At 41.5% G+C, this 25,605-nt stretch overlaps 1 protein-coding gene across 2 annotated transcripts; it reads right to left on the bottom strand.

Moving 5' to 3' along the window:
- Nucleotides 1-442: 442 nt before the first annotated feature.
- MED1 (mediator complex subunit 1) lies at nucleotides 443-25,395 on the bottom strand. Of its 2 annotated transcripts, XM_035135467.3 has the most exons (18): nucleotides 25,139-25,378; nucleotides 23,565-23,660; nucleotides 22,561-22,670; nucleotides 21,798-21,876; nucleotides 20,540-20,594; nucleotides 19,738-19,870; nucleotides 18,945-18,973; nucleotides 16,910-16,981; nucleotides 16,307-16,381; nucleotides 15,499-15,572; nucleotides 14,267-14,356; nucleotides 13,306-13,417; nucleotides 12,903-13,027; nucleotides 11,812-11,930; nucleotides 9,736-9,937; nucleotides 9,035-9,130; nucleotides 8,812-8,917; nucleotides 443-6,592 (listed from the first exon to the last, which is right to left on the bottom strand). In XM_035135467.3, the coding sequence occupies exons 3-18, from the start codon at nucleotides 22,648-22,650 to the stop codon at nucleotides 3,319-3,321; spliced, it is 4,731 nt and encodes a 1,576-aa protein (XP_034991358.1). In that variant the 5' UTR covers nucleotides 22,651-22,670; nucleotides 23,565-23,660; nucleotides 25,139-25,378; the 3' UTR covers nucleotides 443-3,318. The 2 variants fall into 2 exon arrangements, with proteins under 2 accessions (XP_034991358.1, XP_034991357.1); XM_035135466.3 differs by lacking the exon at nucleotides 23,565-23,660 and having other exon boundaries at nucleotides 25,139-25,395.
- Nucleotides 25,396-25,605: the final 210 nt, after the last annotated feature.

Raw genomic sequence — 25,605 nt, 5'->3', positions numbered from 1 at the left:
GCATTTGTACTGTACGGTATTTGTCTTCATCATATTGTGGCTTATATTCCATCCACATCAACTTGTAATGCAAATCAAAGCCTTCAGGAACTAATAGGTGACTAGGAATTAAAAGAAAAAAGCACTGAGAACTTGATCATGTACAAGGTGTGACAAACAAGATGTGGTCCTCATCTGTTCAGCATGGGCAGAAGTCCAAGAGTCTGGGCAAGCAGACTATTAGACAACTGAGCTTCCTAGACAAAAATGCCAATGAATGTTCCGCATCTACCAGTTCCTGCTAATATAAAACAGCTATGGTCGTGAGGTAAATGCACTACCAACTTTATAAGTTTTGAAACAGAAGTTTCAAAAAAGGCTTCCCTCTTTCCAAAAGAGCTCTTTCTTGACAATCCAGGTAGAAGCAAACTTTTTAAGTGCAGAAATTGAGCTGAGGCAAACATTTCTATCAAACAAAATTTATTTGCATGTAAAACAAACATGTTATTTGAAGTACCATCAAAAAACTTAAAATGCAGTCTATTCCTTCCCCACCTCCTCAGTCAACAGAAGCAGTATTTACACAATTGTTCACAAATTAAGAGTAAAGGACCTACCATGTACATGAAAAGAACCAATCTTAATCTCAGGTGAAGTACCTTCACCTGAGATTAATAGGTTTGATTCTTTCCTATTTTCTGTTTGTCTTTACAATACTGAAAGATGTAGGGTATTGTGAACAAATAAACAAGATATTTTAACACAGAAAAGGATTGTGTGATACTGGTATGTGTATTCCCAATTTTAATTTGTGGAACTATTCTTTGAATGGTTTATCTTTCTTCATTCTGTATGAAAAAAACCATCACTGCTGGACAATAAAAGGTATGTTGTATTAAAAGTAGAACTTTATTAACATCCTGCTTGGATAAGATTTTTAAAAAACCACACAATTTTGGAACCTGTTAGCATGGTAGACATTAGACTTCCATGGAACTAAAATATACAGTAACTTAATCCAGTTTATACACAGAGGACTCATAGGCCACAATAAACCTAATCTCTCCCCTCCTTCCCACATATAATTGAGTGTTCAGCATTTGTGGGAAATGGAAGGCTGGTGCATCATCCTCATCCCTCATATGTGCCAGGGAAAGAGCCATTATGACTGATAAGGGAATCCATTCATGAGCAAATTCTGCACCTGTCATACACTGGATCAAGGCTCGTTTTTATTCTGGAGAACCTTTTTGCATAACTAAAAAACCTACTACTGGCCAAGATGGATGTCCACTGAAAAACAGACAGTCTCAATGCTTGTTTAACTTTGGGACCCAAAGAATAACCCCTCTAAAAGATCTGGTAGAATTCATGGTTCAAGAGCCATTACATCTTTTAATATTTTAGACACTGTCCATACCTAAGAATTGTATTACATTGCTCCTCACAGCCTTCATCCTCCAAATACTTTCAGCAATTCCATTCCAATTAGAGGATACCAGAACTATATTGTGCGTTCCATCATGAAAACACCACTCAGATGTTGCTGCTGAGATGCAGCAAGATGTCCAAAGCCTTAAACAATAAAGCTTCTCATTTTGAGTTGCACACTGCTTTTCTCAGAACCCAGCTTCCCTAAATGAAAAGAATACTGTAAAAACCATCATAATAAAGAGAACTGCTGTGGCCTGAACATACACAGTTACATTCTGTGATGTGGCTATCACAAAAAACCTCTCAATGTTTCAAAGACCTTGTACACACCCAAGTCGTCTGCAGTTATAGGTCCAGCAACATTTGGATGGCCACAGGTTCCCCATTATTGCTGCATACTCTAGTATACCACGTGGAATTCTATGTGACCAGGTGCTACCCTATTCTCTTGAGTATCAGGTTATGTTCCATGTGAAGACGATACTGGAGAGAACAAGACATCAAGGTGCAAGACAGAGGGTGATATGCATATAGTTCATGGCCTTCAATGGAACACAGCAAGGCAAATTCTAATGGCAAATCTTAATCCACTACAATACCATCTCTATCTGGTACTATGTTGTTATGGAAAAATTCTAGAATGTTTTCCTTGCATCTAGGTGGGAGTTGAAGTGCACATTCACTAAGCATATATTTTGACCACTCACACATTATAGGCTCCTTCTTAACAGGTCTCGAACCCTATATTACGTCACTGGCCTGTGAGCTGCTCCAGTATGCTGTTCCAGTAACTGTTGAAGTCATGTGAGAGGAGTCAAAGATGCAGCCACTTCACTCTGCCTAGGATTTGAGACAACTGCCAAGGGAAGTACTTGCACTCCTGATTCCTCCCATATGACCTCAAGGTTCCTACTTTTCTGGAGTGGTATGTAAAGGAGCCATGCTGCAGTGGATCTTATACCAAGGAGGAAACTGATCCCACACTCATGCCAACAAACTACACTCACCAAGGGAAAAAAGTGTCACTCCCACTTATTTTAACAGTATTCTCTCCTAGCTGGGTTTTCAACCTACCTCAAAATTAAAGGGGCTGAAAAGTCTTAACAATCTACACTCACAGCACCAAATCCTCACTTTCTTCTTCCCCACTCAGTTTCCATCTTATACTACCCAGTGGTAACACAGGAGACATGCACGGAAGCCAACAGTTTCCATGGAAGTAAAGAAATCAATTTTATAATACAAAGATTAAGTGAAATGGCTGTAAAAGATGTTAACACATCTATGTCAAATACTTCACCACCTGCATAAGGGCCCAACTGGTGCTATCCACTGAACAGTTCCATTTCAGATTTTATTTTTAATAGGAGATGGCAGTCAGCACCTTGTGAACTAGGGGAGATACCAGGCACTGAACCAATTCCGCTAATTAATTTTTGGTGTAAATTTCAGAGTATGAATAACAAAACCCAAACAAGCTTAAATCCTGAACACTAAAAATACTCTCCAGAATGGAAATGTTCCTAAAAATGTGAAGTAAAACAAATGAAATGTTTAATATCTGCCCAAGTTTCAATTCTATCTTGCAAGTCCACAGGCATGTAACTCTGGGACAAGTGACAGAACTGCACCAAATAGCTTGGTGCATCAATTCTTTGTGGTGGAGACTCTGATTAGATGGAAGTATGCATGTGTAAGAGTCCACGTAAACTTCCAAGAATTGAAGAATATTTTTTTCACTATGCTCCATTTGTCAAAAAGGACAGCCAAAGAAAAATGCTTGTTTTTACCTGAATCCACAAGGGTGTTGTTTGCACTCACAACTTTAAAAACATTTTTAAAACAACACTAAATGAAACATTTAGCCCAGCCCACTCCCCACCTGCCAACCTTGGCTAAATATTCTCAATTTCTTATCAGGGCAACATCCATGAGATCCTCATCTTCGTCCCCAATCAAAAAATCAGGGCTAGGCCTGGATGGCCTTTCTGACGTAAGAATGGCACTGCTTGTCATAGACAAAGACTGTTCAGAAGAGATAGGAGATTTAGACCAGTTCTCCGTCTTAATGCTGTGAGTTTTCTTTTTGTCTCTCTCTTTGTCACGATCCCTATCCCTATCCCGGTCTTTATCTTTTACTTTCTTCTTTTCTTTTTTGTGTTTCTTATGCTTTTCCAAGCTATATTCTGGAAGAGGCCTAATTCCATCATCAGAGCTGGGGCTGTTCTGATAGGATTTCTCTGCTATGGATGATCCCGATTCACTCTCGCTGTCAATGTTTTGCGGGGTATATGCTGGAGACTTACTGTGACTGGGAGAACAGCGCTCATGCTTTGGAGTAGACCCACTTATTAGTGGCGATCCATAGCTTTTGGAAGATGTCATCTGAGGCCTTAAGCCATCCCCACCTCCTTCCCCAGGCTTCTGCAAGGTAACTTTGGCTTTAATGCTAGGAGAGCCACCGTCATGTTTGCTGATGATAATCTTGGCCACTCCAGTGCTTCCAACATTCTTTGAATCAGATGCCTTTTTGGAAGAGTCAGAGGAGCCTCCTGAAACAGAGACTTTGGATTTCTCCTTGTCACTCCTTTCCCGCTTCCCCTGCAATTCACCTCCAGAGAGGTTGTGTTTGGAGGACATGGAGTGACTTGAGGAACTGGAACTCTGGACCATCTGTCCATCCATTGAGTCTTCCCCACCAGGGCCACTGGTGACTACACCATGCTTGAGTTTGTCAATCACAGCTGTCAAAGATGGCTTTTTGTTCCGGCTTGGGGACTTGCCTTTTGAACTCCCGTGCTGATTCTGAGACGAAGACATGGAAGAGCTGCCAGACGAGAAGGAAGATGAAGATCCCGCTGAAGAATTTGAAGAAGGGGGTGGCTTCTGGGACATGGAACTGGAGGATCCCATCCCTGAAGAGGACTTCATGCTTGAACTTGATCCAGTCCCAGACATGTGTGAGCTTCCAGAACCGGAACTAATAGGGGACTTTGCTTTAGACGACGGGGGAGTACCTGGAACGGGTTTCATCGGAGAGGCCAGCTTGTCAGAACCGCCCGAGGGTCTAGAATGAGAAGGAGAAATGTTTGGTTTACTCATGGAAGGGTTCATAAGTGATGAAGGCTTCCCTTGAGGTTTGATCTTGGTACCTCCAGAGCCGCTGCTGAGGCCGTGTTTTGTGATGGGGGAGGACCCGGGCTTTCCCACTGATTGGGTGGAGCTTTTGGACTGACCTGATCCAGAGCCGCCTTGGCCCGAGTAGAGGCTGCTGCTCATCTTGGATCCAGAAGACCCATCCGACTTGCTGCTCTTTATTTTGCCCGAGGTCGATGAGGAAGACGAAGAGGACGAGGATGACGATGAGGAGGAGGAAGAGGAGGAGGAGGAATGACTGTGATGACTTTTGCTGCTCAAAGAGGAGACTGAGCCGCTGCTTGTGTACTGCCCATGGGAAGGTTTGCCAACAGTCACTGTTCCCTTGGGAATCTGGATGGTGATTTTGGGTATGGGAGGAGTGGCTACCCCAGGGGGTGTTTGAGACCTGCCTGAACTTCCAGGAGATTTCGAGCCGCCTGTGCTTGCTGGTGGGGTGAAAGGCCTGGTAGACGAACTATGAGAGGGAGATTTGCCTTCTGGCTCCACCTTCCTCCGCTTCTGGACCTTTTCTTTACTCTTCCCATCGCTGGATGGGGTGCGACTGCGTTTTCCACCCTTGCCATCCAGCCCAGGGCCCGTTAAAGAACTCCCGGATCCATTACCCTCTTTGACCCGCTTCTGCGACTTTTCCTTCCCCAAATCTCCCGTGCTCAGTAAGGGGCTCTGGCTTCCACTATGATGCTCCATGACATCAGAGACCCCCAGAGCCTTGCTGGCAGCAGTGATAATACTAAAGTCGACTGTGTCCGCTTGGCTGCTTGCCTTGAACTTACTCTCCCCTCCATCTCCCCCCAGCACTTGCACGCCCAGAGTACTTATCGTTTGTGATGCAAAGCCCTTGAAGTCATCAGCGTCTCCACTCTGGCTGCTATCATCAAAGTACTCTTCTCCAAAACCGCTTTGGCTCTGGCTGTTCAGGAGGTCAGGGTTGAAATCAACTCCATCAGGGAAAAACTGATTTGAAGAGTCACTGTTTGGGCTCACGGTGGCATCAGCAATCAGGTCAGCTGGATCAGTGTAAGGGTTTTCACTGTTGTTAGACTGAAAGACATCAGGATCAAACAGGGCACTTTGGGAATGCCCTGAACTAGAGGAGTCTCTTACTGGTGTTCCAATAGGAGGGCAATCTTCACTGGTGCTTGGTAGCTTGGATGCTTCCTCTGCTATGTCAGAAAGGATATCTGTCACATCAGCACCAATGCTGTCTGAGCTGGAGAGCCGAACCATCCTCTGAATACTGGGCTGGGTATGAGGTATAGACTGTGGATACGTTGTCGGTGGAGTGCTGCACTGACTGGGAGCTGGAGTAATATGAGGGGTATCTAAAGTGTCAGTGGTCATATTGACATCAAAGATGGGATTCTGAGAGTCAACATCCATGGAAAACAGCTCTCTCTGGAAGTCATCTTCAGTTTGATGCTTGGGTTTCTCCACCAGGACACGTGATTTTTTCTTCTTTTGCTTGTTGCCCCCTGGACCCATTTCCATCCTTGGGGAGCCAGAAGAGGAATTTTGCCTCTCAAGTGGGCTGTTTCCATACAGCGTTGAGAAATCTTGAGCTGGATTGTCCTTCAACAGGTTCATGAGCATGGGATGGTTCTTGGTGTTGCTTGCAGGAGATGACACAGGGGGAGGGGTATGGTGTGGAGGTGTGGGACTGGATCCAATAGTGGAGCCCACGTTGCCTGTGATTTGTAGCAAGCTTGTAAGGATAGGGTTCTGGGACACTTTGCTGAAGTCTTCCCCATGGCCCACTGAATCATGCCGTTCTTTTATACCCATGCTCATCGTGAACAACGTGGAGATGGGTCCCCCCGGGAAAGTGTTGGTTGGGGTGGTGGTGCCACTCATTGGGTTGTTGCCGGTGGTCATGCCATAACCTGGGCTGCTGGCAGGGGGAAGGTTCTTTTTCACCATGTCTTCAACTGTCTCAGCAATGAGGGACAAGGCTGGTGTGTCTGCTTGGATTGTTTCAGCCTTTCTCCGGATGGCTCTCATGGTCACAGGTATTGACATGCATCTATAAGGCAAGGTGGAGAAAAGCTGGTTTAGTGTCATCCTTGCCAGCAGTAAGTTCCCCCATGAAGCTAAAAAGCTGTACTCATTATAAACAATTATGAGCAGTGTTAGGTGCACCTCTACAGAGTGAGCCTCACTTCTGTACTACTCAGGCACACTATATACAGAAATATAAACTTTTGCTATTTTTTCTAGAGGCGAATTCTCCACCACCACAACAAAGTAGCAACTGAGGAGTAAGGAAGCCCTACTCAATTCACTAAAGTTCTCATGAATAAATAGGTGAATGTAAAAGAGTTCCTACTTTATCTTCTTATTCCAAGAACATGACAAAATCAAAGCATGTTAAGGCTTTGCTGAACTGAAGAGCCTGTTCAAGTAAATATGGCCTAAGTAAATATGCCACATTTTGAAAATGCTAAACTGAAGAACTGGCCTTGTTACAGGAGGGATGTGGGACCTGCAGTCCTTCAGATGTCCTACAACTCCCATCGGCTATGTGAGGTGGGTCTGAAAGGAGTTGGGAAGTCCAACATCTGGTGGTCTATAGGTTACCCACCCCTGAATTACAAAGTAAAGTACAGGACAGACAGAACTAGGCACTCCTTTCATACATGGCTATGCACATTAATGAAACCCAAATTCTGAACTTCAAATAAATCATTTCTATTCACATCAAGATAAATTTGGTTATTTTATTCAGTTTACTCCTTTCTCTAAAGACTATAGAGATGGCTTGAAGGCCCAGAAGAGATAGAAAACACAATTCTTCAGATCCAGTTAACAGAAGACATAAATTCTACATGTATCATTTCAGCATACAGTACATGAAAGTGTGCACAACATATAAAGACCACCATGGGTAAAAAACACATGCCTATTTTCCAGGGGGTCACTGGTTAACCACAGCTAAATGCAAGCTGTAAAATATAAAGTGCATGCACTTTTCATAAATTGTGCACATGCTTCATATACTTCTTCCTACACAAAGTGTACAAAATAGCCTTATGTCACTTTTGCATGGTCAAGCAGCTGTGTCAAACTTCTGCTTCTGGAGGAAAGCTCCTTATCCCCAGCAGTAAAAGCAACCCACAGAAGACAGGACTGAGCCTTTTCCTTTTGAAAGATAGAAGGGAGCCCAAATGCCTTTAATAATTAGAAATCAGCAGCTGACCTTAAATCCAACTCTAAATTGCAGAGAGCTTTTAATATCAAAGTACACCATCCAAGACAGCATAGTCTGAGTTGATAGGTAAGGTCTGTCAAAGTGTGGGCATGAGAAATTTTGAGAAAACCACAGAAGGATGGACTTGCTGCAGTGCCACATATCTCCATGAGGATTATTGGACATAAAAGGTAACAGAAGTTCTAGTTGCCTCTTTCTACTTTTATTTGCCATCTATTATATTATAACCCAGGTGGCGCTGTGGTTAAACCACTGAGCCTAGGGCTTGCTGATCAGAAGGTCGGCGGTTCGAATCCCTGTGACGGGGTGAGCTCCCGTTGCTTGGTCCCAGCTCCTGCCAACCTAGCAGTTTGAAAGCACGTCAAAATGCAAGTAGATAAATAGGAACCGCTACAGCGGGAAGGTAAACAGCGTTTCCATGTGCTGCTCTGGTTTGCCAGAAGCGGTTTTGTCATGCTGGCCACATGACCTGGAAGCTATACGCTGGCTCCCTCGGCCAATAATGCGAGATGAGCGCGCAACCCCAGAGTCGGTCACGACTGGACCTAATGGTCAGGGGTCCCTTTACCTTTACCTATATTTTGTTATAAATATATGTAGATAAATAGATAAAAGAAAGTGAAATGTCGAGATGGAAAACAGGAGCTCCAAGTTAATTTTGGCTGAAAGGGAAGATAGTGACTGCAGTGTGATGGAAGGCATGTGTCCCAAACATTTAAAGCAATTACCTCCCCCCCCCCCAAAAAAAGGAAAACAAAAAGGTTCAGGATGCCATTGCTTTAAGGATTAGCACAGAAACTTTCCTCCCTTGACTGGGGTAGGCTCTCATTACTGAAGAAATTTTTTTTGTGTGTAGACCTTTACTGCTGTCACCATTAGAGAAAAATATAAAAAGGATGGTAGGAAAATGTTACTGTAAAATTATTTTTCCCTTGGTAAAACTTTAATGTAAGTGGCCTCTGAGTTACCAGGTTTATATTTAACCACTGTCTTCAAAGATCAGTTTTTATTCTGGCTTAAGCAGTATGACATACCTTTGAACAACTTTAGCAATGAAGTCATCTGTGCAGATGAGTGCATCAGAGAGCCCTTTATACAATTTGCAGTTCACATGTGTAGAATCTTGCACATCCATTACCACTGAAAGACACAGAGGAATCACAGGGAGGTCAGTAAATAAAAAATGTGTCCATCTTCATTCAATGACTGTTTATACATACATTTTTCTCTCTTAAAACCCTCCATCCAGCAACTTACCACAAACTAGAGAGTCATTTACAGGATGCTGAAAGGACACACTGAAACAGGAATCCGACAGAGGGCAAACTTCAAACTGCAGGATGCCTGGGGAATCTGGAAAGACAAAGAGCTTGCTAGCAAAGGCCATGAGCTTAAAAAGTTATGTTCACCCTATAGATAAAATAAGGGAAAGAGAGAAAGATGTTCATACTATTCTTTGCAGCTCAACTAAGACATGAAAAAATACCAGTAGGCCAGGAAACATCTGATGGTACATGGGATGGGTAACAGCTAACCTAATATTTTCAAAGTTTATGTTTATTATGTTAGCTGCTTCAAGTTTACTGTGGGAGGAAGTCTTCTATTAATTTCAATAAAATAAATATTAGTTTGGTGCACTGTGGGCTTTGCCTGCTAACTGCCATGTGAGCAGTTTGCTTTAGGGCCTGCCTTCTTTTGTTTTTTATACTCTTGCTTAGTTTCCTTACTAACTGAATGGAAACCCTGAAGCAACAATACTAAGAGTGAAAGTATTACCGTACATAAATGGATAGAGAAACTGATCTTCCTAGGCGAGTGAAATAAATTGGAGGAAAAGCCAAAGGAGTCAGCTGCTGTAGTGATTCAAACCTAACAATATCTGGAGAGGAATGACATATTATAGAGACCAATATGTTTTTTAAAAATACGTCAGACAATGTACAATGGGTAGCACTCACCTTCTTTTAAGACTGTTCGCTTGACACAGCTGCCTATCAGAGTGTTGTAGGCCACCTGATGCCTGATCAAATTGAGGATGAGAGGAACCCGACTAGGATGGTGGAAAGCAATTTTGCTGAGCAGAGTTCCCTGAAGACTTCGTCCATCTGGCAAGGGGGCATCTTTGTTGAGGAAGTAGCAGTGCTGCTGTCCTGGCAAAGCCTGTTATGGAGGGGGCACACACAAACTCACATTTACTACTTGGTAAAGTATGGATGGGTGCTACAAAATCATGCATAGCCAGGAGAGGAAAACCAAACTACTGTTTTTGAAGAACAAAACTGCATTAATCATATACTTTATTCCACCCTTTCCCAAAAAGTCCTACTAGTGGCAGTGGAAGGCGAGTAATGGCTCTAACAAAAACAAATATACAGATACAACAAAAGCATTGTGTGTCCACATTAAAAGAGGTAGGAACCAGTGTTATGCTAGGCCAGGGTTTCCCAAATTTGGGTGTTTTGGGACTACAATTCCCAGCAACCCTGACCATTGGTCCTTGTTAGCTAGGGATGATGGGAGTTGTAGTCCAAAAACAACCCAAGTTTGGGAAACTCCGCTAGGTTGTATTTGCTCTCTTTGGGGCTCAATTATATGGCTTGCCTAGGTAAAGGTACTGTAAGGGGACCCCTGACCGTTAGGTCCAGTCATGGACGACTCTGGGGTTGCAGTGCTCTACTTGCACTTTGACGTGCTTTCGAACTGCTAGGTTGGCAGGAGCAGGGACCGAGCAACGGAAGTTCACCCCGCCGCGGGGATTTGAACCGCCGACCTCCCGATCGGCAAGCCCTAGGCTCTGTGGTTTAGACCACAGCGCTACCCGCGTCCCATATGGCTTGCCTAGTCAATCCTTAATCTTCTGGTACTGGGATTAAAATAAGATCTCATTATATACCATCTCATGATATATTTTTTCTAGACACCAGTATAAGTTTAGCAATATCAGAATAATTACTTTGTCTTTTGAAGAGTCAGTTGAAATTATTATCAATACATAATGCCAAAAATCCTCTTTTGCAGATCACTAATCATATCATATGAGGTTCTTAGAACAGGAATTGCCTTCATTCCTTTCAGTCCAAGGTTCAGTTTCTCTACTGCACTCCTCGCAATAATATTCTCTCTTAAAAGCAAACTTGAGTGGTGGAGCATCTATCAGTTAGGAAACAAAGTGGGGCCATCAAAATGGCTTCGTATAGGTCTCACAAGTGATCATTGGTCCAGCACACAGAGCAGGGCATACCCTAGATTTAGACTTTTGCTCCCGGTGGAAAGGGTGATGGTCTGGAAATAGGAGGGGTAGATTTCCCCCCATTGTCATGGTCAGACTACTTCCTGTTGAGGTTTGGACTTGCAGCAACAACTCTCCCCTACAAGGGTGGAATGCCATCTAGGATAGTCTATCCTCAGGGTTTTCTCAATAGATCCTGCTGAGGCCCTGGTCTATACAGGCAATTAAGAAAACAACTTTCCATAATGGTTAGTTGATGGTCTTTGACTTTTAAATTAAGTGTTTTCATTATACACAGATATGGCTGTAAACAGCTTTGATTTTTTATGAGATAGCAGGATGTAAATATTTTTATAAATAAAATAACTGGGAAGATAAAAAGGTGTCCTGGAACCACAGCCATGGGATTCCCTGTTCCAAGAAAGCTTGAGCCTATAATAGAAGTGCTCTAGTTAAGGGGTGGAAACACACTGCACTATTTTGTAGCAAATCCCCAGTTAATGTGTACTTTATGAATACTCTTCCCTGAAGCCTCAAGATAAAGAACAATGGTGGGACCTCACCATAATTTATACTGAAGGAATCATCTAAACCTACCACAAATTCTCTAACAATGTAAAGTATTCCAATGAGAGAACATAGATTTTCTATAGTCAGATCGTATAACCTGTCTAATCATGAAAAGCTATATATAGGATCCTGTATTAAAATTACTGATATTTAGCTGAATGTGCACCTAGAATTTACCAATCTTCTCACACTCTGTGGGTGAAGGTGATTTATGAAATCCCCACTCATAACTTACCGCATAAAAACGCATATTATGATTCAATGGTCCAGGGTCATCTTCCTTGGATAGCTCAAACTGCGTGATAAGCTCATATAAGGGGACATACGTTGGAGGGGTTTCAAACAATGGAATGCCTGAGAAAAGAAAGAAAAACTATAACCACCCACAGATTTGTCCTCTCATAAAATACATGTGGCTGTTACCCACAACTTGTATTTGCACTATAGGGGATCTTAATAATTTTCACTACAACTTGACATGAGAGATGCTTGTTGCAGCATCAAATTTCTATAATCAGTTATCCAGAAACCACTTGTGTTTAATATATTCCAATGTGGATATTGAATGCTAGGAACTTTGAAATTCTTGACATGGAGTTAACATGAAAATCAGTGTGATCTTATGGAGTACTGCACCTGGGAGAGATGGGTTCAAATACCTGAACACTAAATAAATTACACTAGGAATCTTGAATAGGCAGCAGGATCTTAAACAAGTATATGAGTGAGATATCCCCCCCCCCTGATCTGTGTGAAGATGAATGAGAAGAATAGTAGCATTAAAGGCAATTTTAAAAGGCCTGAGAGTAATCCAACCTCTGTGCCATTGAAAGCCATATACTGGTCCCTCCCCAATTAGGCAAATTACATGTTTTCCTGTATCTGCTTGCTCTGCGCCATTTGTTTGACTGAAAAATTAACGTCTCTAAGGATTTGGCTTGGATTTAAACAAACACAAAAAACTGGTAACAAAAACAGATTGAGAAGATTAGCTTTTAAGTGGTCAGTAGGGATATGGGGAAAAGGATGAAGACATCCATGTGCTCTCATTAATACAAGACTCTGCTTAACATTACTCTGAGTTCTTGCCTTTCCCCAATTGTATCATTTGGGTTAATCAGTTCCATGATTAACATTAGGCACTTTGTGTGATTTTTATTTATTTAAAAAAAGAGGAAGACAGTCTGAAGCTGCAGGTATATATTCATATCAACCCAAAATTTAAAATGCTTTGACTGCTGCCCTCTAGGTGTCAGGTTATGGCACCAAATATGTCACTGATGCTAGGAAAACTCTATCAACAGCTTATCTGAAGACATGACTGACCTGTGCAGTTCTGAAGTTTCTGAATGAAAGCCCGAGAAACTGGAATAGGCCTTGGGAACTTCAAGAAGAAGCAAGCTGGCAAATCAACACTATTGGCACTGGTGATTGAGGAGAAAGAAGGTGTCCTAAAGAAGAAGAGATTACAATAGTATTACGTCTGGGTTCATGCAAATACTTTTTTAAAAAAAACCAACAACAACATTAGGAAGGCTGTAAATATACTTTTATTCCAACAAGCCTTTGTTCAGTTCTGAGTAACTAATTTATGCCATTAATCTGTTATCAACTGGTGAAGAAAACTAATATAAGCATTGTCCATCTTGGATGACCTTATGGAATCATTCTAATTCATTATGGTAAAACACCATCAACAAGTAACCAACAAATAGTGCCTGTTTCTTACCCTTTGTTGTCCACCGGATGAGATCCCATAATGAGAGGGGCAATTGGAAGTTTGTTCATTGTCAGCGTTCCCTCAATTGTAACACATATGTTCATACCCAGGTAGCGAGGAACTGAAAGCGGAAGTGAGTGTTAACTTTTCAAACAGCTGTATTAAATAAAAATAAAAACCCACTGCACAGCAATGGGTAATAAACTGGATGTTATGCATTGCTTATCAGCATTATGCACTAAAACCTTGAAAAGAATTGATTGGGAGGGCCATAAGTTTCTTACAACTGCGTTAAGGAATAAGTACTTTAAAAATTGAGGGAGGGCCTATTGTACTCCATTTCTCTAATTTGAAAGACCATCAGGTGTGGTGCAATCAGAATAAGAGGGAAGAAGAATGGGGGCAGTGGCAGCAAGTTGGTCCAGGCATGGAAAAACACAAATTGGTTCAATTTGTCACTTGGCTGTTTACTATTTAGTCTTTGCAACAAGTGCAAACAAGTACTGACATTTAGGCTAGATAATTTTCAGGATACTCCATCATGCTCACAATCATTAACCAGAAAACCAGGGAGTACAAGCTTATGTTTCCTACTAATAACCATTGTCTCTTTAAAAATACTCTACTACTACTACAGTCATCTGAACTCATTATTCAACTGCCTCACTGTTAATCAAGACATGCCTGGAGTCTAGAAAAATTAATAATCCACAGGAATGTTAATAGGAGTGCTTGTTGATAAACATCAGAGTGTTGGAATATAAGAAGCTGTCAATACTCAACTGACTATATAATATACTATTTCAATATAGAAACATTGGCAGGAATATCTATACTTAGTAAAACACAAATAAACCTTATACCAAAATAAAAGAAATCTCCTGCTTGGGGTTCAAAGAAAACCTTCAATATAATCCAAAGTGTGTTCAGAATGCACATTTGGAAGCAGAAAGCATGTCTAGAAACATACCGTTGTTCTCATTCAGAATAATAGGAGCTCCAGTACCTTCCTCAATCAAATCATAGGGTGAAACATAATACTTCAGATTCATCAGGTGACCTGAAAGAAGAAAGCTTGTTAATGGGAAAGGGAACACAATGGGAATGGGAAGGTCAGAAGTGATGCCTAAGTGTTGATCTGGACATACAAGATTATGTCCACCTAGCATTCTATGTAATTAGGAAGGTCACAGCTCTTAGGACAAAGATACACAAATTTTAGGGTTTTTGGATTAATTTTTCAGACTGCACACCACCTTCTATTCTCTTTTGCATGAAGTTCCATGTTGTCCCAAATCTCATTCTCTTATCTGTGAAGCAGAAACCCATCACTATGACTTACAGATCCCAGCAGCCCTGATCAATGGCTATGCTGGTTGGGACTTTGGGGAGTTGTAGACAAAACTCAGGATTGACATGGCTGCTCTACCACAGAATAAATTCTGTCCAAACAGCTGGCTTTTTGCTTCAAATAGTGTCTTGGTGGAACAGTTCAATAAACGTGGGAAACTAAAGGTCATCAACTACATTCCTTTTCCTCTCATGTCACTTAAGATGTGGCTCAGCCTTGAGAATATGTCACCTTCATATTATGACCTTCTTACAGGGAATTCAGGGTGGCATATGTAGCTTTGTTTTTATTCTTACAACAATCCCATGAGAAAAATTGCCTTCCTAGTATCATCAAGCAACTTCATAGAGTAGGGATTCCAACAACTGGAATCAACAGAGAAGCCACAGTCCTATACTGGCTATGAGCAAAAAAAAAAAAAACCCCACCCAACAACCCAGTAATTTATGATGTGGCTCATGTATACCTAATTTACCAAATATGTCTTCAGAAGCTCTGAAGGTTCTTGGTCCTGCTGACAACTATACCTGGGGTTGGGAAAGAATTTTCCTTGAAAACACTTTGGCTGCAGATTCTGAGAATATTTTGCCTTTTCTGTTAAGAGGTGGATCACTTGCATTTATGGAGCTGTTTGCTTTGGTAGCTAGCAGTCTTCCAATATGCATCTTTTCTCTGCTTATGGCATACTGGATAGGCTGAGCTCCATAAGGGGCTAATATATGGGTGGGTATTTCAACACTTTTAACAAAAAAAAAATAGTCTGGCACCATTTCACAAGTCATCTTTCAAGGGGGAAAATGGGCAGTATTGTAAAATGGACCCCTCTTCTTTCACAATATACAATCGCCTACCTCCACTCCTTGGGGTGAGATAGCCAACACTGCCATGCAGAATCTTGTCCAAAGGGCTTGCATTGGTGGCTTGCCTACAAGCAGACAGAATCATAGACTTACGATAAGCTGGTGCAGAATTAAGACCCAAGACCGCCATAGTATAAATCTTTTGGATTGTTAAGACTGAATTTGTAACATGCCCAAACTGAACTTTTAGGTTTGCAACACTAAGATTAAAAAGAGGAACCCATTTTTCCTTCTGACACAAATTTTCCCTTTTTACTACCATATTGATAGTGTAGGTCACAGGACAGACAGTTAGACTTGGATCTGGGAGCCTTGAAATACAGTATCACCTCCTCATTGGACTTTAGCAGCCAATCTTTCAACCCCAGTTCCTCAAAAACCAAAGGTAGTTGTTGAGTTTGTTTGTTTTTTCTTTCAGTTTTAAGACTCTGGATTCCATAATGCTACCTTTGGAAACTTAAATAGCAATTCAAATGAAAGAATTGTAATATACAAGCTTCTTTATTAATAAGCATCTATTTCTATAGACTGCTTTAAGGTACACTGAGTTTGGCTGTGTTTGTTGCATTCATCTTCATGGAAGCCCTATAAACTTGATCATAATCTGCTATATTTACAAATGATGGAACTGAGGCAAAGATGTTGTGGCTTGCCTGAGAATATATAGTGGATCTGTGATTCAAGTAAGATTTGAACTCAGTTCCTTCCAAGTTCAATGTTCTACTTCCTGAACAATATTGCTGCTTAAGACATCAACAGGCACATGGTGGGTTCATTCAGTAAGGCAAACTTCTCTTACCAGTACATCCCTGCCATCTTTGAAAGATCAAGCTCCAAAGACTGAAGAGCCAAGTACATTTTGGTTTTCAGTTTGCTAAGGAGAAAAAATAAAGTATTATTTTAAAATTGGTACAGGAAAAAAGACAAAAAGATGCTTTGATCTGGCAACCCTATACACATTAATCTGGGAGTAGGTCTCTTTGAACTCACTGGGACTTCCTTCCGGTAGCTTTCCTATAAAAAAATCCCTTTTTGACAAAATGAAGACAACATTCTAAGACTGGAAGTACTTCTAAAATTTCCAATGCACACAAAGGATCCAACCTTGGCTGCACAACTCCTCTTTTTAAAAAGATGCTGATTTTAGCCCCTTTTGTGTTCTTTCTAGAGTCAGAAATACTGCAGTTCTACTTTGGCTTCCTTTTTCGAAGTTGGGAGAGATAATGGTAATGCAGTGGTAATGCAGGAAAGGGATGGGGGTGGCACATAAAGTTAAGGAGAAAAGGAGCAGGTAGACATACAATTGGGCAAGGTTTCAACCACTATATGCAATGCTCTAACAAATATGTGATTGCAGGTGCTGCCATATCACAGAAATTATGACATATAGTGGAATGCTTACTTGTCACCAGGCAGTTTATACAGATTGACAAGACCCTTCAGATGCTTAGAAAATTCTTCAAAATTTCTCTCTCTGGGAAAGAAAAACATATCAATTTTAGAGAATCTGGAGGAATCATACATGCCAGAGATATTTACAGTTAGATGCACCTAAGAGAGATGGCGAAAGGAGTCCATTTCATCATTTTATCTCCAAAAGCACATTCTACTACAGCACTCCTCCAGAAAATTCCAAAATGCATAATACAATTCAAAAGAAAAATAGAGAGGCATACACACACACAACATACTAGAGGGTTGCGTACTGAAGCTTCCCTTTCAGTAGCCTTACTTTGAAAAGTTATGGCCCAAGCTGCCTGCCTATGGTGCTGTGCCCTCTCAAGCTGCATGTAGGCTTCAGTGCTCTTTGTTGGCTACTTGTCCTCCTGGGCCTTCTCAAAACTCTCTGAGAGGACTTTTTCCTATGTGACTTTCATAGCCCTGAAACCACTATTCTGAAGGAAAATTTCTAAGAGAGAAATCTTTAGAACAAAACAAATTATTGTGAGGCCTAGGTTTTTGCCAACAACCCTATTCTCCTCATAGAAGAGAAATGACCTATATGACAATTTCACCAATGCAGTGCCTGATGATGTCAATGTGCCTGCCAGTATCTATGGCATCTGCCAAAGGTCTCAGAAAACACCCCTTCAAAAATTCACAATGCATGAGAGATATTTGCTCTTCCCCCTCCGTTCCTATTTGCACTGGCTTAGCCTCTCCTAGAAACGCACCCAGCAGCCATTTTGTGCTAGACTATGCCCCTCCGGTAGCCATTTCATAACTAACATTCACAGTGCTTTCTTAAAATTCCAAATGGGCTCACTGGCTGAAAAATGTTGGTGATCCCTATGTACAGAGTGATGCCACTCCTAACTTCTTATTAAAGACTCAATCCTGCCTTCTTACTTAGGAGCAAAAGAGTTGGCCTCTCCTCAGTGGATGAGAACAGTCTTCATATAATTCCAAAGAGGAAGTAAAGACCTTCTGCTGAAATCTTACGTTTTTAAAAACCCCAAATGTGCAAGTTACAGTGACTTATCCAATGCATTTCAAAGACCTTCATGGATAAATAGGGACCTTTCAAACATGAGCTTGAAGCTGCTTTACAATTCTGTTTGGAGGGCAAGACAAGCAGCTATTTGACAATTTGGTGGTAACAGCAAACTATGGTTTGTACTAGGGAAGAAGTAACTCAATGAATTGGAGAGCACATGGGGAGGATGGAGGGCCTTATCATAAGACCCATTCATATAACACCAAACCCGACTTGGTGTTGTTTGAACCAGCTCAATGAATACAGAATATATATTGGGTTTATGTTGCACCACTGTCAACATACTCTTCACCTGTTGTGAGAGATTTGGGTCAGCTCTACAAGGCTCAAGTCATAGCTAATTAGCCCACAAAGGCAGGAGCAACATACTACAACTTAAGGAAAACTGCATGCTTAAAAGGCTCATTTTGGCAGGGTGGTGCTTTATAACAGGAAAAGAGAACTGGAAAAAACCCTGATTAAGGTGCCCCTAAAAATTCCATATTGTCTGGATATTGGCCTTTTTTAAAAGCAAGTAAATACCGGTAAACATTCTGTTTCATGGTCTCTGATATGGGCTATTTATGCTGTTTTTTAAAAGGGCCAGAAACTGAAAACTGGATGAATATCCTCAGCTCATATACACCCACTGTTTGTTGTTAAATCTAAGCAACACTGATGCCCCACCCAGGTCTTCAATTCTTGTTCATTCCAAAATCTTCACCTCACCCTACAGAATTCCTGAAAAGCACTATGGTTGAGATCTGTACTCTATGTTCTAAAGTAGCCAATATGGTGGATGAGTAAGCCACAATAAATCCAGAATGCTGTATATAAATTGTACAAGAGACATTATAGGAAATGGAGAAATGGTTATCAACTGTTGGAAAACTGTAGCCATACAACAGAACTGCACAGGGAGAAGGTATGTAGCCAGTAATGAAAGAGACTTAGTACTCACCTTAGATGCTGCACCAGCTCTGGGCAACTCTAGAAGGGAAAATAAAAAATGTGTGCCACAACTTCATTTGAAACTGTTGCAGTTATTCAGCACAATGGTGCTGGCTTAAATTGTACATGACTATAGGGAATGTCAGCTTCATGCAGGTACAAAACCCTAAAAACTTTCCTAAACAGTCCTACAGGATTTTTGGACAATGCAGAAGGCAGGTCAGAGAAATCCAGTGTTTCTAACACTGGGTGATAAGTAAGGATGATTAGAAATGACTACAAGCATTTCGAAGAATGAGACTATAAAGTTAAAAAATGATCTCAAATCTTTACACTGCTTCGACAAAGAACAAAAAATAAGTTTGCGGAGGGGGAGAGAATTACAAATGGTACTAACTTGGTTAGCAAGCTGTTTGTACCACACTAGTAATAGGGCAAAGGGAGCTTTGACTTCTCTCCCTACTACTGAGGGAGCCAACATTTTATTAAAGGCTGGGAAATGATAGCCTTGGTTTTGAAAGAGTAGGTAGAATGTGAAAATGTGGCAGCTTGTGACTTTTTTGTTTACAAAGGACTGGCTAAGAGGACTTAAAGGGAATTGGGCTGAATAGATCACTTCCTTTCTGGAGAAGTGTAAAACTAAATGCAGTAGAAGAGATATCTGAATTTTAGGAAGCTGTTAAGCTCAGGGTTGATACATACTGCAGACTGCCCTGTGCTCTCAGAACAGAGTGGGCTGTAAAAACATGTTTCTACAAAAAGTAGAAGGCAGAAATTTGGTGTGACCTTCATACTCTACGTACCACAGGGTTTTCTCCATGATGGGCCACCTTAACATCGCACAGCTGTCCTGTAGGATCCAAATGGACTTCCACATAGAACATGTCTGAAGTTATGTAACATTCAGTGCCATTTGCACTAAGATGAGATCCAAGACTTACACACAAGGAGAAAAAAGATATTCACACATGAAAAGCTTTATCAAATACCAATCAATAGCACATCAATTAATCTGTTTGGCTGGAGGCTTATATCCTGGTCTCCCCTGGAGGCTCAAGTTTGATAATAATGGGCTGCATACAGGTTAGTAGCACTGAATTTTTACTGAGGCTGCAATCTTAACCTTGCTTTCAGGAAGTAAGTCACATTGACTTCAATAGTTCTAAACAGCCATAGATAGGATTGTACTGTAAGTCTTGATTAACTTGTCCCTTTAATTCCAATGAGAAATCTTGATTCTAGTCCAACGTGTAGAGTACATACCTCTTACATTTCTCTTTCTACATAACCACCATGTGATTGCTATTTGGCAGCATTCCTTTCCACCTGTCCAGAGCAGAGATGGAACTAAACTAAAATCTAAGTCTAATTAAATCAAACATTTGATTTGCTGGACCTGACTAACAAAAACTTGGCTTCTACATTCTTAAGTGTGTAGTATAAACAATGAAAAAAAATACAAAAAATGTGATTGGTTGTAGTCTCAATTAGTATTAATCTTACTCAGTGGTGGGGAACCTATGGCCCTCCAGATATTGCTGGACTAAAATTCCAAACAGACCCAGCCAGTGTTGCTAATCGTCAGGGAACATGGGAGTTACTCACCCATTTTGTCTTGCAATAGACTCTAAGCGATCTGTCATGGCAGGTAGTGATGTCACTAGGAGGAAGACGAGCTTGTTTAAAGCCAAGTACATAAGCAAATTTATTCAAGCCCCAATAGGTGATATCCAACCAAGCCATACTCAGAATAGACCCACTGAAATCAATGGACAGTTGATCTGAACTGAAAGGGGATGGCAGACATAGAGGTTTATATTTCCATCTGCTGGGGAGCTGGAGCTTTAACTGCCTGAGAAAGCCAGCTCACCTGCACAGCCCCTTATCAACTATGAGGTAGAGGCAATGGCCAAGGCACTACTATTTGTCACTGAACTTATGCCACATTCCAAAGATGCAGCCCAAAGACAAGACTCTGCCTCTTGGTCGACCATCCTACAACTGTAGACACTTACTCCAGAATTTGTGGAAATAAGAGTAAAAATTTGATCCTGAACTGCCCTCAGATGTGTACATAAGAGGCAACTTCTGTGTCTGTACTAATTTAATTAGTTATTTGATTGATTACAATTGATGTCAGAAAGTGACAGAATTGCCACCTCACAGCAGTGGCTGTTTTAAAAGGTGGACAACCAAGATATTGAACTATGCAGAGATTCAACACACATTAATCTGAGTGGGAAATTTCGGCTCACATGAGCCTTTCGCTTACCCATTTTTCCCATTGAAAAAAATGAGAATTACTAAGGTACAGGCTGCAAGTTTTGGTAACTGCCTGAAACAGGAACATAAACAATCTTTCTTCTTTAACCAGGCACCAAATGGTTAGGAGTGTGTAACATTAAATGTGACTATACAAACAGTGGTAATTGATTCAATTAGTCTATTGAACATGAGCATTATACATTCCCAGTATGCAGCTTACCCATTGTTTTACAGCAACACAGAGCCTAAGAATGCAGTTATAAAGATACAATGCCATGGGTTCCATTAAATACAATAGGACTTCTGAGTAAGCATGCAAAGGGCTGCCCAAAGATCTTTGAGGGTATCATAGTAATTTTTTGCACCCATCTAGAACAAACCATAGGGACGCGGGTGGCGCTGTGGTCTAAACCACTGAGCCTAGGGCTTGCCAATCAGAAGGTCTGTGGTTCAAATCCCCATGTCGGGGGTCCCTTTACCTTTTAGTATAAACCATATAAACACCTTGATTATTCGAATGTCATTTCCTCCTAGACTTTTTTTAAAAAAACAAACAAACCCACAAACACTTATTTATGTTTCAGAAGCATCTACCAACCTTTTAATGCCTTCTGCAAAGTTTCTAAGCAGCTGACAAGATTCTGGTGACCAACAGAATTCATTACAACTCGCTTTTCCTATGTTCAAAGGTGATGGAGAGAAAAAATAGAGAAACTGTTCATGCACATTCAGCAAGGAAAGCTATAACTAAAACATTGGAGCATTCAACTGCATTCCTGAAGGCATCTACTGTTTGTTCTGGAAAATCAGCTCCTATGGGTGCTGTAAATAAAAAACCCTCCACAGATGCTGGCCTTGTGCAATTTAAAGCTAGACCATTGTATGAGTCACACCAACTCAAACCAATGACAGCTTAGAATTGTTCTACTAAATAATAGCAATCAAAAGAATTATTATTCAAAAGCTAGATTGTTTTGACTAATACTTTCTGTGTTCTAAGAGTTACTGGGTTTTTGATAAAAGAATCAGCAATGACAGTTTCTTTGCAATTGTGGCCCATCACTGCCAGTCTTCCCATATAGTGCATAGTTGCAGAGGAATGCTAAGCTCCTTCTAGGGAGTATTCACAATTGATATGGAACAGCAGTGAAGACAGTGCTACCAGAATAGAGAGCATGTCATAGAATTCAACCCAGAATCCTCTGTAACTGCTGGGATTCTGTGAAAGATGCACACCTATCTCTTGGCAATTTACTGTTGACAGTTGTCTCTAAGTAGACAATCTTGACAATCACTGTTTTATGAAAATGTGCAAGGAGATTTTACCAAGTACTCCCATCTAAAATATGCTAAATCCTTACCATAACTTGCCGGACAAGCTTCATGGTTTCTGTCCAAGGTCTACTGTTAGGGTTAAACTTGACATGAAGCCTTTCTAGAAGGGAACTCATCTTATTCAGTTTCTCCGTTTCTATAAGAAAAATTGCAAGTCAGTGAAGCATACGCTATATTTGAATTTCAGGTTCACCTTCAATTTCCCTGCACAACCCCCAGGGAACATTAACTTGAGCTATGTGACCATGAATAGACTAAAGTACCTTGCAGAATAGGACCGTGGTACATGCAGTCCAGAATTCTTTACAATATGTACTGTCAACATTAGGTAACCAATGGAAGATACTGATCTATGTTCTCCATATTTCTTACATACAGGTGTAGAAAAGATCAATACTGTCATAAGTTAAATATCAAGCTCAGGACACAATAAGAGGGCTTAATCCCACATCAGTGAACAAAGCTAAAAGGGGCCTGCTTCATATTATTTAACCTCAAAACTTTCTTTATTTAAAATCCTATGCTAACAATGGAATGGCAAAATCAAATGGAGGAGGAGTTCAAATAGTTGTTGTTTTAAAGGGAAATATAGCTCAGTGGGTTTACAAGCAGAAACCCTAAAGTTTAATATTTTGTTTCCAGTTAAAGGACCTCAGGTTGATACTTTTCTATCTACTGGGGTTGATATATTTACGATTAATAGTCTCTATGAATGTGTGATTATTAAGTAATGCATCCCTTCCTGAGATATTATAAGAAGGCAGGTTAAACAGGCATTGTTTTCAGCTATCCTACTGGCAAACCAACAATGCTGTAACTTCTAAAATGCACACTGCTGCCACTTTTAACATAGGAGGCTTCGCAAGGGAGCAATTACTTCAATATTTTTAAACCTCAGAAAGCAAATTAGGCAGCATCATACATAATGAGCAAAAGATTTGTAAAGAAAGCTGTAGCAAGTATATTTACTTTCCTTTTCTCAATGGAAAGTTAAGTAACCTTTAACACAAAGCTGTAAATAGCAACTCACCTGACTGCCTGTTGTGAAGTAAGAACTACCTCCAGGTAGCAAGGCAGGAAAGCTGTAAGCCCACAAATGACTAAGAGGTGCATGTTGGCAGGCAGCCTAGAAATTTTTTATTTGAAATGATTTCTTTTTGGGTGTCGCTATTTTTCTGAAAAGCTTCAGAAATGCAGAAAGTATCAACACCCCTAAAACCATCTCCATTTAATTATGGGTATTATGTATGTCATTTACAGGGCTGGAAAAGTTTCAAATTCTTAGGCAGCTGCTGAGTGACAAGTGTTGACAGCATATTTCTAGGTCATAACACAACTGCATTTTTTTCTTTCCTTGACATTTCTACCAAGATATCATCTTTCTCCAATTTAGGATGATCATCTTATATTGTCTTATACTCAGCATATAGATCCATCTAGGGCACTTACTGTCTACTGATGGGCAGCTAAGCCTCATGTTATTTTTTGGTCAGACAAAGGTCTTTCAAAGCACTGCTAATGGTCTTCTAACTGGAGATACTAGATATTGAATTTGAGATCTTATGCACATAAAGCATGTACTTTATTACTCAGCTATGGTCCACCCTCACCAGAAACCTTAAAAACCTACTCTTCACTCTGTGTTTTGAAAAGCAACAGATCACTCCCTCTAGCATGTCCTCCATACACATCCCTGGGTCTGCTAGTCACTACTTGCAGACAAAAGGCCTGGAAGAACCTTTGGTTAAACTCAACATGGTGGTTAGCATATGATAAAGAAACAACATCCAGCTCCTTTCTGAGGTTTAAGTCCATGAAAACCCCTTCTTTTCTACAAAGCCCATCTCTTGCATGATGGAGGACTGCAAAGGCACAGCACCATCTGGAGGCCCATAGTTTTCTCACCCCCACCTTAAAAGCAAGCAGCAGAGAGAGATCGAGCACTAGCTTAAGTAAGGAAAAGCAAGCCAAACTTGTTTCCCCCTCCCCTTAAGAAGCATTCAACTCTTGCATACTTTGCAGATAGTACAATAGGAGCAGTCTTCTAGCCCCCCCCCCCCGTTGGCAGGTACCGCCATTCAAATGGCATGCATGTGCTGGATCTTGTGACTGATTGCGTTTCACCCTCACCCCCATATTTTATAATAAAAATAATAGTGATAATAATAGTTTTATTCAAGTCGACACCCCTGGATGATACATTTAAAGGGGGGCTTCTTTAAACTCCCTAACTCCAATTTGTACATAACTCCCAGAGAAGAATTCATGAATGAGGTCCGACGTCTTCCCGGAAGCTCTTTCCTCCAGTCCATTGAAGGAAAAGGAGGCGATTCATGAACCTGCGCCGTAGCTCTCTTTGAACGAGGAGCAGTGAGGCCCTTCTGACCTCTTCGCCAGAGAACTTCCGATGCTTTTCCGCAGCCCAAAGGATTGGGCGGGCGGGGGGGGGCACCTTAATGAAATCTACAAACCGCCGCTCGTACTCCCGTCCCGCTCCCACTCCGTCTAAGGGGCCTGGTCTTCCTATGTAACTCGAGAGCACCCTCACCCGCAGCATTTGCCAAAGAAAAGCGAGAGATCTTGACCCCCACCCCCGTCACTCACCCTCGGCGCCCCCTTGGGCCGCCTTCATCCCTCAGGAGCGTGGTGGGGCGGGAGAGGGGCTAGCTGCCCCCCTCCACTCTCCCTCATGTGGAGGTGGGGGGGAGAGGGCCTCTCCCGCTCTGAAGAGGAGGAGAAGGAGGCGGCGAGGCCGGGGCGAGAGCAGCAGTTGGCCTGAGATGCTACCCCGCAGCAACCGCCATCCCGCCGCCGGCCGCGCGAGACCACGTTGCGCTTCTTCTCGCGGGATTCGAAAAAAAGGACAAGGGGCGGGGAGGAAGTTCATAAGGAAATCTCGCGGTGCGGCCAACAGGCAAAGTCTCGGGGTACCTCCCGCGAGAGTTGGACACAGCTACACGCGCGCGCGCGACCCCCTTCCACCGCTTTTTAAAAGGACGCACTTTTTAACTCTTTCACGCGTATAGCTGGGCTTTGTTGTCGTCGTTTGCTTTAAACATGGAAGACTTTTG

The sequence above is a fragment of the Zootoca vivipara genome, chromosome 12 (assembly GCF_965207765.1).
Source record: "Zootoca vivipara chromosome 12, rZooViv2.hap1.1, whole genome shotgun sequence".
Taxonomy (NCBI): Eukaryota; Metazoa; Chordata; class Lepidosauria; order Squamata; family Lacertidae; genus Zootoca; species Zootoca vivipara.
This window is presented reverse-complemented; position numbering and strand designations above follow the sequence as displayed.